The 13,326-nt window shown below is 59.6% G+C and overlaps 1 protein-coding gene across 2 annotated transcripts; it reads left to right on the top strand.

Annotated features, from left to right (window-relative positions):
- Nucleotides 1-4,712: 4,712 nt before the first annotated feature.
- Nucleotides 4,713-11,593, top strand: WFIKKN2 (WAP, follistatin/kazal, immunoglobulin, kunitz and netrin domain containing 2). Of its 2 annotated transcripts, none has more exons than XM_027034123.2 (2): nucleotides 4,713-4,907; nucleotides 8,705-11,593. In XM_027034123.2, exon 2 carries the CDS (start codon nucleotides 8,774-8,776, stop codon nucleotides 10,223-10,225), a length of 1,452 nt encoding a protein of 483 aa, XP_026889924.1. In that variant the 5' UTR covers nucleotides 4,713-4,907; nucleotides 8,705-8,773; the 3' UTR covers nucleotides 10,226-11,593. The 2 variants fall into 2 exon arrangements, with proteins under 2 accessions (XP_026889924.1, XP_026889923.1); XM_027034122.2 differs by lacking the exon at nucleotides 4,713-4,907 and adding an exon at nucleotides 4,966-6,001.
- Nucleotides 11,594-13,326: the final 1,733 nt, after the last annotated feature.

Here is a 13,326-nt window from a genome sequence, read left to right as displayed (position 1 = left end):
AAGGATACTGAGGCAGAAGTTCATGGTGATCTGGGTTAATTGCTTTGGTCTTCATCTTGAAGAGGTGGGAAGCCATCTTTACATTTTTTTTTTTAACGCTTATTAATTTTTGAGAGAGACAGAGCATGAGCAGGGGAGGGGCAGAGAGAGAGAGAGAGAAAGAGAGAGAGAGAGAGAGAGAGAGAGAGAGACAGAATCTGAAGCAGGCTCCAGGCTCTGAGCTGTCAGCGCAGAGCCCGATGCAGGGCTCGAACCCACGAACGGTGAGATCATGACCTGAACCGAAGTCGGACGCTTAACCGACTGAGCCACTCAGGCGCCCTGGGGAAGCCATATTTAAGCCGGAAGTCTTCAAGTAATGGTTCAGTTGGGAAGAGGCCTGTTTCTCACGCCCCACCCCCACCATGTGGTACCCTACAGTGGGGATCAGGAATGCATCTGGTTTTAGGAACATGTGTCCCTTTGCACAGCAGCGTGCAGGTGAGCAGGGAGACCCAAGGGTCTGAGACCTTCTCATTTCGCTTCATCTGGAGGGGAAAAAACAGTAAGGCAGAGAAGGAGGGAGTGTGTGGGTGGGGTAGCCAGAAGAAGCTTCTAGGATAGGGACGGACTGAGCAGGACGGAGGCTGTGCCCCTATTCATAGCATTCCCACGAGCCCCAAGGCCTGGGAAAAGTGGAAACAGGGGCTATGGCTCTCCCCCAGCAGAGGAGAGCAGTGGAATGGACACTCTGCAGCCCTGTGGTCTTTTGGCTTCTACACGCCCGTGTTTGTCTTGGCTGAGAGCTGTTTGGGGCTTTTTGAAGCTGATTCCATGAAGGCAAAGCTAGAGGAATCAGGACATGGGATCGCAGAGGAGGGAGCTGGAAGGGGCCTCAGATGGGGAAGCAGAGGTGGTCGCATAGTGAACTGATGGCAGACCAGGCTGAGAACCCAGGACTCCTGACTCCTTGCACAGTCAGGAGTGCTCAGCCTGAGCACCATGGAGCTTCCCAAGCGGGCGAGGGGTCCGACACGGGGCTGAAATCCACTGAGCACCTGATGCCCACCTTCTCCAAGGAGGCATCTGGGGGCTCAAAAGTGCCCAGAAGTTGTGTCTCCTGTTCTTGCTTCCTGACACACAGATCTGTTCAAACACTGACCAGCTTCCAGGGACTCAGCCCCCTGTCCCGGGTCTTAGGGGCAGGGGTCTAAGGAGGCCAGGCCGGCCAAGGGGGCTGGGCTATGCCCCACCACAGCCAACCCCATAATTCTCAGATCTCGATTCAGTGTTGCCTCCCCCGAGGCCCAGTGGGGACCCTCCCATGTCCTGCTCCGCACAGATGCCTGGAGTCACGTGTCCCACAGCTGAAGGCTTCCCCTGTTCGCCTCCACCATCTGCTGAGGCCCCATAATTATTCCGAAACCCAGTGCAGTCTCACTCGGAGGGGAGAGTTCACACAGCCCTGTAATGTAACCCAGGCCCGCGGCCGCTCTGGCAGGGGGTCCCCAGCTGGGTAATGAGCTGCCCGCTTTATTGAATTCCCTGGCTTGGGTCTGACGAATCACAGCCTGTAGCCAGTGCAGCCCGGGCCTTCTGAGAAGGCTTCTGAGCACCCTTGCTGGGGACTTCTTTCTCCCCAGCACCCTGCTTCTTGGCTTCTTACATTCTTCCTCCTCCCACAGAGGTTTAAATCAAGGATCAGGGCATGGAGGCTCCCAGGGGGTTGGCCTCCCCCAGCCATTGGGGAGAAAGCGTGGCTGCCTCGGGTCCAGGGGCCCAAGCAGGGTGGATCAGCGCAGGCTGCTGCTTTGCCTTTCCTGGGGCCGCCACACGCAGAAGCAAGACCTGCCGCTCCCACCCCCACCCCGTCTCCCAAACCTACTGACTTTCCCCTCACCTCCCCTTTCTGGAGGCCTGGGCCCTGCAGAGGGAGGGCCTTGGCCGAGGAGGCTGTGCTGCGGGCCAGGCCTTTCCGAGGGGGAGTGAGTGCCGGAAAGCACCTTCTGTGCTCCGTCTTGCCTGCTGCTCAGGCTCTGGGACCCACCGCGCCTCACATCTGCACAACAGCAGCCCCGGGCCTCTCTCCCCCTCCCTGGGCCCCCAGCACTTGTAGGGACCCCCCCCCCCACCAAGATGGCCCTCACTATCCTCATCATGCGTTTGCATGCTGTGCTCTCTCTGTGGACAAGGACGGTCATCTCTGTCTACCTAGGAATAAGCACATAGTAGGTGCTTTAAAAACCATCAAGGAAGGAAAGGGGGAGGAGATGCTTCGAGAGGTAAGAGGTTTGATCCGGGTGTCCCCACATGTGTGGCCGGTCCCCAGAGGGGAGAGGCCTGGGCGATCTGGGAAGTGGTGTTCCTGTGTTGTCCCGTCAAGGCCCCCGCGGCTTGGGAGTTGTTATGTGAAGGGTGAGCCTGAGGTCAAGGGTCACCCAGAGCCCACTGTCCGGGGTGGCTTCCTGCAGCTACACCTAGAGTTGGCCTTGAACCCACCCTGGAGCGGGTGAAGGGGCTGTGGCCGCCCTGCCCCCGACCTCCGCAGTGGTGGGAGCCGGAGAGAGCTCTTCCTGAGTTCGAGTTCAAGTCCAAGCGTGCCGCTGTCCCCCTGGGGAGGGGGGGAAGGCAGGTGACACTCCCGAGGTCGGGGCCCTGCTCAGGTGACTCAGCCCAGGCTCCGCTCCAGGGAGGCTCACACTGGCTGGTGGGAAGGAGGCCTGGGGGATGGTACCAGGGATGTGGTGAGGGTGGGGTCCCTGCCGCCCTCCAGAGAAGACAGACACGAAGCAGTCAGATCTGAGGAAGTGTGGGAGGGGCCTAGGAGGACACTTCAAAGTGCTCCCAGAACAGCTTATAAACAAGCTGGGCTGGCGGGGTGGCCAGCGGGGGACCTTTCTGGAGGGGCTGGAAGCAAGCATGGCTTGTGTGAAAAGCATAGGACAGAGGTGCAGCAGGGAGGGCGTGAGCCTCGGGACCCTGGGCAGGCCCAGCTAGCCGCTCGGTGACTCAGTTTCCTCTCTTGTACAATGGAGGAGCTCACAGCGACATCTCCCAGGCTCCCTCTTGGGGCTGGCGTGAGGGTCAGCGGGATGATGTAGGTGAAGACACCGTGCGGGCTCCGAGCCCTGATCAGATGTTATTTATTACTCTGAGCTGTGTTTTGGTGGGAGACTTGGAAGGGCTGAGAGGGAGAGCTGGGGCGTTGTAGGCCCCTTCTTCCCTGATGCTGTTTTGAAAGTTCTCAGAGTGGAATGGCCAGAAATGGGGCCCTGGGAGGGAGAGAGGCCCGTGGCCCTTGACAGGGCTGAGCTGGGAGGACACAGGCCTTTCTCAGTCAACCCCAAGGAGTGGGGGGGGGGGGGGAGCCTCCCCGTCTCGGCCACCTCTGCTCTGTCCCCACTCCCCTGTCCCTGCCATTACCTCTAGTGGTCTCAGGTGACTCCCCAGAAACCAGTCTCTTCTCCCTGGATACTTGTCCCCAAGTAACAGGGCCGTGACAATTCCTCTAAGCCCTGCTTAGAAATGTGTCACCGTCCATTTCCCTCTGTGATTTCAAAGGAGGCTGCACAAACTGCATTTGTCAAGTGCGGGGCTCAGGCCCCGCTCCGAGCAGCTGGAACACGGGTTTATGAAATTACAGGCAATTCAGACCAGCCGGCGTCGCCACTGTCTGGCTTCATTACGGGGACCGGCCTTGGAGGGGGAAGTTTATTCCAATAATTTAGGGAATTAGGACCTGACACCCTGTATTAGCTCTTCGACATAAGCAGAAAAGACAGATCTTGCGGAACGACCCGCACTATGGGGAAGGATGGGTACAGGCAGGGAAAAGGCCATACACCACGCCTGGAGGAAGAAGAAAAGTCTGCAGGGTGGAGAAAAGGGCTGTGCTTTTTCTACAGTCAAATTAGATGGCCAACGCTAGCCCTGAAGGGGAGAGTCGACCTGGGAAAGGAAGGTCCTGGGCTCCGGACTCAGTTTCTCCATCTGTGAAATGAGAGCACTGCTGGGGGCCTTCCAGGTCCCTTCTGGCTCCGACTAGTGCTGAGACCACGCCATCTAGTCTCCCTGGGACACAGCATCTCCGTCGCCGCTCCTCAACCCTGTGTGGTTGGGCCTTTAAAAGGTACCTCTCTTTTCTGGGGATCCGTCTCCCCGCTACCTCTCGCCCTCTGGGGGTCAAGTGACCAACGCAAAAACATTTTGGCCAGCTCACTTTTCGGGGGCGTTTGACATACCTGCCCTTTCCTGTGAAACGGGAGAGACGTGGTCCCTAACCTCCCGGCAGCTTCTGACTCTCTCCCTGCCCCCCTCCACCAAGACAGCGTCTGATGTTTCACCAACTGCCCCTCCGGCCTATAAAAACCAGAGCTGAAGCTGCACCTTGACAGCAGACCTGACAGCCAGGTGGGGGAAGGGAGGTTCCCAAAGGCCGCTTCCCGCACCCCGCAAACTGGCCGCCCCGTCCTCCCGGTCGACGGTGGCATCCCATAGCGCTGTGCGACGGGGGGTGAGTTGCTTAGCCTCTCTGGGTGTCTCTTCCTCAAATCTGCCACGAGGGTAGTTGGTTGTGAAGATAAAGGGACGTGATGTGTGCGGAGAGCCGGGCACATCCTGAGAGCCCCGTAAACACTAGCAATGAGTGTCACTCTCACTGCCCACGGTGGCTGACCTTGGGCGAGGTTCTCCAGCCCGGAACCTTCTCCTTTGTAAAGTGGGGGGAAGTGACAGGACGGCCAAGGTACACTGCACCGCTGGAGGGCTCAGGGAACCTGTGTGGTGGTTTGCGAGGGCGGCCCCGCCGCCCAGCGCTGTCCTGAGACACTCACCGCAGAGGTTTTCTCGGAGCGGAGCGGACGAGTGTGTCAATCGAGGAGCGAGGAATGTGATAGGTCCCGGCAGCTGGGGGAGCCGGAGCATATCTGGTATGTGTCTCTGGAATGATTTGGGGGCAATTCACCGAAGTTGGAACTTGAGCCGTGAGCTGCCCGGGACAGAGAGATAGGAAGCTGTCCGAGCGCACACCCCCCCACAGGGGGACCTGGTGCGGGGGCGGGAGGCGGCTTACACGGCACAGCGCTGCTGCTCAGGCCCGCCCTGGAATGGCCGTGAACTTGTTGTTTTTCCACGTCATTTGCTCTCAAATGTGCTATCGGGCCAGGCGATGCTAACCCTGTGGCTGCAGGTCCCTCCTCGTAACAAGCGATTGTGTGTTCTTCAGAGGTGGCCACGGGGAGGAGGGGGCCCGGCCCGCGGAGGTGGGGGAAAGGGAAACAAACCGCTCCTTTACAGTGAGCTTGCGTGTCCCGGAGCCAGCTCCCCCCCAAAGCACATGCCATTTCTGGCCCTTGAAGGGGTTAAAAGGCCTCCTGGAGTCAAAAACAAGCAGGTGTCCCACCGTGCCAGATACGCCGCCTAAACCGCTTCCAGCTTTTTTTTTCCCCTTCTGCAACAAGTCTGTGATCAGCCACGGGACAGAGGAGCCAGCAGCCCGCCTGTGACAGGCATCAGGTTAGCTCGCTCCCACTTGGGTGGCGCGCCCAGGATATAAATCCAGGCTCGGGCCCCCGCCGCGGCTCCTCTCCCTGCACACTCAGGAGAGGGAGTTTCCTTGCGAAGACCTTTCCTTTATCTGAAGCCGCACGGCCCAGCGGGCTGCACTGACTTGTTGGAGGCAGCCGGAGGCAGCCCCACCGAGAAAGCCTGCTGGGGTGGCGGGGAGGGCAGGTGTCTGTAGCCCAGAGAAGGAGAAGGCCCTGGGGGGCCCCAGCCCCTGGCCTCGTCCCAGGGGAGGTCTCTAGCCACCATAGACCGCATCATGTGGGCCCCGGGGTGCTGCCGGCTCTGGTCCCGCTGGGCGCAGGTGACAGTGTTGCTTCTGCTGCTGGGGGTGCCCCTGAGAGGCCTGGCAGTGCCACCCATCCGCTACTCTCACGCTGGCATCTGCCCCAACGACATGAACCCCAACCTCTGGGTGGACGCCCAGAGCACCTGTAAGCGGGAGTGTGAGACGGACCAGGTGAGTGGGAATCCAGACGCCGAACGCGGACCACGTGAGTGTGTTAGTGGGGGCCGTGGGCTGGGGAGGCTCAGGAGCACCTGGCAGGGCCCAGGAACACAAAGGAAGTTGGGCCCCAGGCCGCATGGAGATACGTAGGGCGTGATGTCTGCCCGGGTCCGAGGCTCCGATGAAGAGGTGGGTGTGATGTCCAAGCCCATCAGGGATGGCGAATCCTGGGATTCCCAGTCTCGTGTTTGCCGAAGGCTGCTCGGAGCCAGAACTAGGCCAGGCGTGTCGTGTGGTCTGGCCCAGCCCTTCAGCCCCCCATCAGCAGGTGAGAGCAGATCCTCAGGGCAGTGCAGCGAGTGGCACAAGCTCCCGTAGCCAGGGATGGGAGGGTGGGCGTAGAAGCTGCGTGTCTCTGACAACGGAGTGAGGCCTCCAGGCCACCTGCCCAGGGGTTTGCACCCTGACCCGGAGATCAGACCAGGCTGATGGGGAGAGTAGGCAGGAACAGCTCTGAATAGACTCTCTGGTTGGCCCTGGGAGGGAAGTGGAGTGAGCTCCAACCTGCCAGCTTCCTCGGTCCTCCCTTCTGCTCTCATCAGAGCAGCTGGGCCAAGCAGGGCAGGGCTGGGGTTAGAGCAATTCTCTCCCGGCTCCCGAGTCCAAGGGCCATTTCTGCCACTCCCCACAGGGGATGGAGAGCGTGCTGGTACCTAGCAGCTGCCTGGACAGAGGCGCTTCCTGCCGGCCTGGCCAGTTCCTAGGGCTCGGGGCTAGGCTGGGCTGGGCATCACCGGGGCATGGGAGAGACCCTGGTGCGGCCTTTTCCAAATGCATGGAATCTCCAGAAAAGCCCAAGATAGCCCTGCAGAGAGTGGCCTCTGCCCCATGGTGTCCAGGGGACAATTGTCAGACCACTCGGGCCAGACGCTGCCAGTGAGCGATGGTGGTGACGGAGGAAGGGGAGATAAGGAGTGTGGAGGCAGAGCACTCCCATTCAGCTGAGGTCACGCGGTTCACTGGCTACATTTGCAGGGAAGTCCGTTTCAGTGGCTCAGGCTGGCCTGATAAATCGGGTGGCGCGTGGGACAGGGAGACTCTGGCTGATTTGGCGTGTCTTGGGGAAAAGGCACCCGTGTGGGGCTAGGGATTCATGAGCCTCTGGGTATATTCTGGGCCCTTAAGCAAAAACTGTTCTAAGAAGTCCTCCTAGGTTCCCTGTGCCGAGACACCTGCCCCTGGTCTCTGAGGACCCAACCTTTCAGGGACATCGGGGTCCTAAAGGAGCTTCCTGGGCCAGTTCTTAAGGAATTTGATGACCCTCGGGCCAAGGAGCCGGGGCTCCTGTCTGTTCCCAGTCCCTCCTGCCCTCCAGCCCCCACTGGGTCTCTCGCCCTCAGACCCCAGCTCTGAGATTCGCCCATCCCCGGACCAAAGCCTCGCCTGGTGTGGCCCAGAAGTCTATGCCAAGCAAGGGCTGCAAAACAAAGTCCCCATTCTGAGCCGAGAGGGGAAAACAGTAAACAGGTCAAGCGGGCAGGCTCCACACAGCTCCGGTGGGGGATTTTTTTTCCCCCCTCTTAGCTGATGTGGAATGTCAAAGAGGCTGAAATAAAAGTCAGAACCACAAGAGGCCAGCCCTAGTGGGGAGTAATTCACAGAGCCACTACCAGGGCGAAGGATTAGGACCGTTGCCCGCCTGCCCAGCGAGTACGATGTGTTATTGTCGAAAACACCACGTGAAGTCCTTGTTTGTGTCGGCCCCAGAGCATGTTGCTAATTTCGAGGAATTAAACTAATGCCTTATGTGGCTCCACAGAGAATCAGGGGGGATTACAGCCTAGTAAGTCCTCGCTGACGGCTTTGCTGACCTTTGCCACCCAAGGGGACTGTTTTCCTTGTTGATTTCCCCATGAAACGTCCCACACGTCGGAACTGAGCACCTGGGTCTGGCACAGCCCTCCGTGGTGAGACCTGGCGTCCTGGGCCTGTCCGGCCTGCCCCTCCCGTTGGCTTTGAGCGAATGCGGTCCCTTCACAGAGCTGTCGTTCCTGACGTGTGTGTGTGTGTGTGTGTGTGTGTGTGTGTGGCCGGCCTCGAACTTCTGCCCCGGAGGTGTCCGATTTTTCCTTCTTAGGGTTTGGTGTGACCTCTTCAATTCGGCTAGGGAATTGAAGTGGAAAAAAGTGGAAAAAAGACAGAAAGGCAGGCTCATTTGTTCCAAACTAGACCTCAGAACCCCATCCACCTGGAGCTTGAAGCCCTTTTCTGCCACTTGCCGGCTCTATGGACTCGGGCGTCACTTCTCTGAGTCTCTGCCTTTTCATCTGTAAAATGGTAGTAAGAAAACTTTCCCTCTCAGAGGTACGTGGTCCACCTCTTCTCACACTACGGGCTGTGTGACCTTGGGCAAGTTACCTAATCTTTCTGTGCCTCAGCTATCACTACCTGTGAGGGGAGGATGATGATTGGGCCCACCTCCCGGGCTTGTGATGAGCCTAAGTCGGCAGGCAGAAACGTTCTTCGTGCCTCCCTGGCAGATAGCAGGTGCTATGGATATGTCAGCCACTCTTACTGTCAGCACGTTTGGCTCACGGTAGGCAGTGAGCAGATACCGTCTCCCTTCCACGGGAACTGTGGGGTAGGGGTGGGGGAAGCCTGTCCGCTCTTCCGGCTCGTCCTCACTCGGGCCTCTCGATCTGGCTCCCTCTGCAGGAGTGTGAGACCCCCGAGAAATGCTGCCCGAACGTGTGCGGGACCAAGAGCTGCGTGGCCGCCCGGTACATGGACGTGAGAGGCAAGAAGGGCCCGGTGGGCATGCCCAAGGAGGCCACATGCGACCACTTCATGTGTCTGCAGCAGGGCTCCGAGTGTGACATCTGGGACGGCCAGCCCGTGTGCAAGTGCAAAGATCGTTGTGAGAAGGAGCCCAGTTTCACGTGTGCCTCTGACGGCCTCACCTACTATAACCGTTGTTACATGGATGCTGAGGCCTGTTCTAAGGGCATCACGCTGGCCGTCGTCACCTGCCGCCACCACTTCACCTGGCCCAACACCAGTCCCCTGCCGCCCGAGACCACCGTGCGCCCCACCACGGCCTCCCCGGAGACCCCCGGGCCAGATACGGTGGCCCCCGCTCTGCTCAACCACCCCGTGCACCAGTCGGTCACCGTGGGCGAGACGGTGAGCTTCCTCTGCGATGTGGTGGGTCGGCCCCGGCCCGAGGTCACCTGGGAGAAGCAGCTGGAGGACCGAGAGAACGTGGTCATGCGGCCTAACCACGTGCGCGGCAACGTGGTGGTCACCAACATCGCCCAGCTGGTCATCTATAACGCCCAGCCCCAGGACGCTGGCATCTACACCTGCACGGCCCGGAATGCCGCCGGGGTCCTGAGGGCCGACTTCCCACTGTCAGTGGTCAGGGGGGGTCAGGCCGCGGCCACCTCGGAGAGCAGCCCCAATGGCACGGCCTTCCCCACGGCCGAGTGCCTGAAGCCCCCCGACAGCGAGGACTGTGGCGAGGAGCAGACCCGCTGGCACTTTGACGCGCAGGCCAACAACTGCGTCACCTTCACCTTTGGCCACTGCCACCGCAACCGCAACCACTTTGAGACCTACGAGGCCTGCATGCTGGCCTGCATGAGCGGGCCGCTGGCCGCGTGCAGCCTGCCCGCCCTGCAGGGGCCCTGCAAGGCCTACGCGCCTCGCTGGGCCTACAACAGCCAGACGGGCCAGTGCCAGTCCTTCGTGTACGGCGGCTGCGAGGGCAACAGCAACAACTTCGAGAGCCGCGAGGCCTGCGAGGAGTCCTGCCCCTTCCCGCGGGGGGACCAGCGCTGCCGGGCCTGCAAGCCCAGGCAGAAGCTCGTTACCAGCTTCTGTCGGAGCGACTTCGTCATCTTGGGCCGGGTGTCCGAGCTGACCGAGGAGCCCGACTCGGGTCGCGCCCTGGTGACCGTGGACGAGGTTCTAAAGGATGAGAAGATGGGCCTCAAGTTTCTGGGCCGGGAGCCGCTGGAAGTCACCCTGCTCCACGTGGACTGGACCTGCCCCTGCCCCAACGTGACGGTGGGCGAGACGCCGCTCATCATCATGGGCGAGGTGGATGGCGGCATGGCCATGCTGCGGCCTGACAGTTTCGTGGGAGCGTCCAGCAGCCGGCGGGTCAGGAAGCTTCGCGAGGTCATGCACAAGAAGACCTGCGACGTCCTCAAGGAGTTTCTGGGCTTGCACTGAAGCCCCGGCCCCTCCCCGGCCCCCTCCTTGGCCCTCGTCCACCCACCCGCCCCCGACGCCCCTTGGTCCAAAAGCTGGGCAAGGTCAGGTTAGACGGTCTTAGGCCAGCAGGGAAACAGCAATCGGTGAAAAATGGTGGAAAAAATGGCACCAGAGGTTCTTAGATCAACTAGTCTTTGGGTTCGGTAAGGGGCCCGTATTTTCTTTAGCTGAGGGGGACAAAAGGAGAAGCCTGTAGACGCACATTATTCCTGGTGACCAGTCTGCTTGTGTGGATGACCCTCTCTCTGCTGGCCAGCCCCCTCCGCTGGCTCCCCCTGTCCCCAGCTGGCTCCCATCCAGGGGTCCGGAGAGGGCATCTGCACGGTGGTCACCAGAATCACAGAATGGATTGGTCTGCAAAAGGGGTAGGTGGGGAGAAAAGGAGGGCCCAGGGACTCGTTGGACAGATTCCCCACAGCCGCTATGGGCAGAGACTGCTTCACGTGAGGGCTTGTGGGAAGTGGGAAGGGCAAGGCATGGTCTGACCCAGCACACAGCTGGCCCTGAGGTGGCGGTCAGCCCATGCCTCGGCCAAATTGGCTCTGTGGTCCCTGAGGCCACCATGGCACCAGCAGAATACACGTGTTCCGTGTTTCTCCTTGGCTTTATTGATTGGTTTATTGACGGTCGATTTATGAATTCAGCTCTGTTCAGTCCAACTCAGTGGGCGCTTTGTGAACACTTGCTGGGTGCCAGGTGCTAGGGCACAGAGAGGTATTAGTCACCGCCCAGCTCCTAGTTGGCTGAACGTGAATGTCCAGATCCCAGGGCTCCCACCCCCACCCCCACCCGGCCCGAAGCAGACCCATGGCTGGCCCTCCCCATTTGCATCTGCCACTGGCTCCCTCAGACAGAAAGCAGATAGAAGCCCCAGGATCTGTCCTGGTGGGAAGGGAAATATAGGAAGAGGAAAAGTCGGGGTTGGGGGGAGTGGGTAAGTGAAAGACGAAGAAGGGAAGGAGGAGGGGAGACCGGCCTGGGAAAGAAAAGGAATGTTGCTCGATGCTTCCATCTGGTGGTGGCCTTGGGAGCTGCAGGGACCTGAGGAAAGCTCTAGGTGCAGCCCGGCAGGGCAGGTTTGGGGATGTGACAGCTTGTTGGTGACTTCTTGTTTCTGGACTTCCTGAACAGGACCAGCCACCCCCTCCCCCCCCACCACACACACACTAAAGGACTTGAGAAAGCCACCGTCAGCTCTACATCTGCCCCCCATCCCTCCTCAGCCCTTCATTCTGTCCTGGCCCCTCCAAAGCTGAAGAAGGTCATTGTGGAGCCTTCCTCAAATGTAGGGAGGAAGATTCCAATTAAAAGCTCATAGTATCAAAAGCCCTTCTTGTGTGATTTGTTTGGCTTAATGTCTGTGGGTGGGGGGGTAGTGTCATTTGCTCCGGTGACCTTGCAGGAGGGAAGTCTGGCCAACGGGACCATATATGGGTGACAGAGGGACACTAGCATTCGCCCCACTTTGGAGCTCTGAGTCTCTTTAAATGCGGTACTCACCGCAGCTCAGGAAAGCTGAGGCCAGAGAGGCCAGGTGACTTACCCAGGAAGATAGGGGGCTTAGGCCTGGATGTTCGGACTTCCGTCCCAGGCTCCCTGCCCCTCATGACAGCATGGTGGGCCAGGGGCAGACTCCACTGATGGTGTCGTGTTTGGAGGCACGATGTTGGAGGAGATATGAGTGGGGCAGGAAGAGGCAGGCTGCCCAGCTGTGGCTCCCTAGGGGGCCTCTGGGTGAGTCCAGGTCCCAAAGCCCTACGTGTGCTCAGAGCACAATGCTCTGTTCCCAAAATGGGGACAGCAGCACATTTGGTGTCGGGCGCCTGTGGCTATTCCCTGTTTTGGGAGTTGTGGCCATGGCATGCCCCACATCTCGTCTGTCCCTGAGGCTGTGAGCCGCCGAGCACCAGGGACCCCTGCCCGCTTTCCACTTCCCCGGGGGGTCTTCCGGGAAGAATCCACACCCAGCCCCATCCAGCCTGGCCAGGTCTGGCCCATCCCTCCTTAGAGATAATTCCTGCAGGAAGGAGGAGGCCGGGATCAGGAGACAAGCTGTTCCCCGACAGAGAAGAGAGGCCAGAGGAGTGGGGGCTTCTCAGGTCACCTTGGGGAAGATGCTAGGCACAACACTTAGCCACCAAGGAGGTGTGAGCACTAACCCCAGGCTCCCTCCCTGCTTGGGTCAGGGAACCAGGGAGGTAGGGGAGGACTCAGCGCCTCACCTGCCCTCAGCAGTTTGGGGACGTTCTGCTGCACCTGCTTCTAGGTGGGGGTGCCCCAATAAATGACACACTGCCTTAGAGCCTGAGGGGTCAAGTGTCCACATGCTAGCACCTGTCACCTCCCTTCTCCCCGCCCCCTCCCTTGCACGGATATGGGGCCTGAGCCCTAGTGGCTGCCTGGTGGAGGTGTGACATTCAGGGGACACCAATTTCAGATCCACCTAGGTCTGAATGCGGGCTCTGACACTTTCCCGGTGCCTCTCGGAACCTCAGTTTCCTCATCTGTAAAACAGAGGGTGATAAGTGCACTTCCTGGAGACTTGGGGAGCTTGACCCTGTTAACCTTGCCAAACCGGGAGAAGGAGTCTGGCACAGATGGCTGTCCCCGGGCCTCCTCCTTGCCCTCAGCAGCCCCCTGGCCAAGAGCAGGCCCCCAGGACCTAAAGCCCTCGCCGCATCCTGTGGGGCCTGGGGTTTCACGGACGCAGTGAACATACAGCTTCAAATATTTTATTCTGTTGCTCACAGAGCACATTCAAACTGATCATCCCTCACGGGCTGATGTGGGGTTCAGAAACTATAGGCACTTAGGGAATGGGCATCTATTATAATTTTGGTCCTACGACATGGCATTCAGTTTTTCGTCCTCGAAACCAAGCCTGAGTCTCTGATCTCCGTTGCTCAAGTGTTACCCAGTAACTGACCTCTGATAGGTGTTCAGTAGAGCTTGAGCTAAATTCCCTGGGCCTGGTTGCCAGGTAAACTGGGGAGGCTCCCCAGCTGGGGCCCAGGACACAGTGAAGCGGGTGTGTGTTTGGGGGGGTGTCGGGGGATTGA

This window comes from Acinonyx jubatus, chromosome E1 (assembly GCF_027475565.1).
Source record: "Acinonyx jubatus isolate Ajub_Pintada_27869175 chromosome E1, VMU_Ajub_asm_v1.0, whole genome shotgun sequence".
In the NCBI taxonomy this organism is placed as follows: Eukaryota; Metazoa; Chordata; class Mammalia; order Carnivora; family Felidae; genus Acinonyx; species Acinonyx jubatus.
Note: the sequence above shows the minus strand (reverse complement) of the source record. Positions and strands in the feature narration are given on the sequence as shown.

Coding starts and splice junctions, on each gene's coding strand:
- WFIKKN2 (XM_027034122.2), top strand. CDS start 5,801: ATGTGGGCCCCGGGGTGCTGCCGGCTCTGGTCCCGCTGGGCGCAGGTG. Junction 6,002..8,704: donor GGGAGTGTGAGACGGACCAG/GTGAGTGGGAAT, acceptor CTCCCTCTGCAG/GAGTGTGAGACCCCCGAGAA.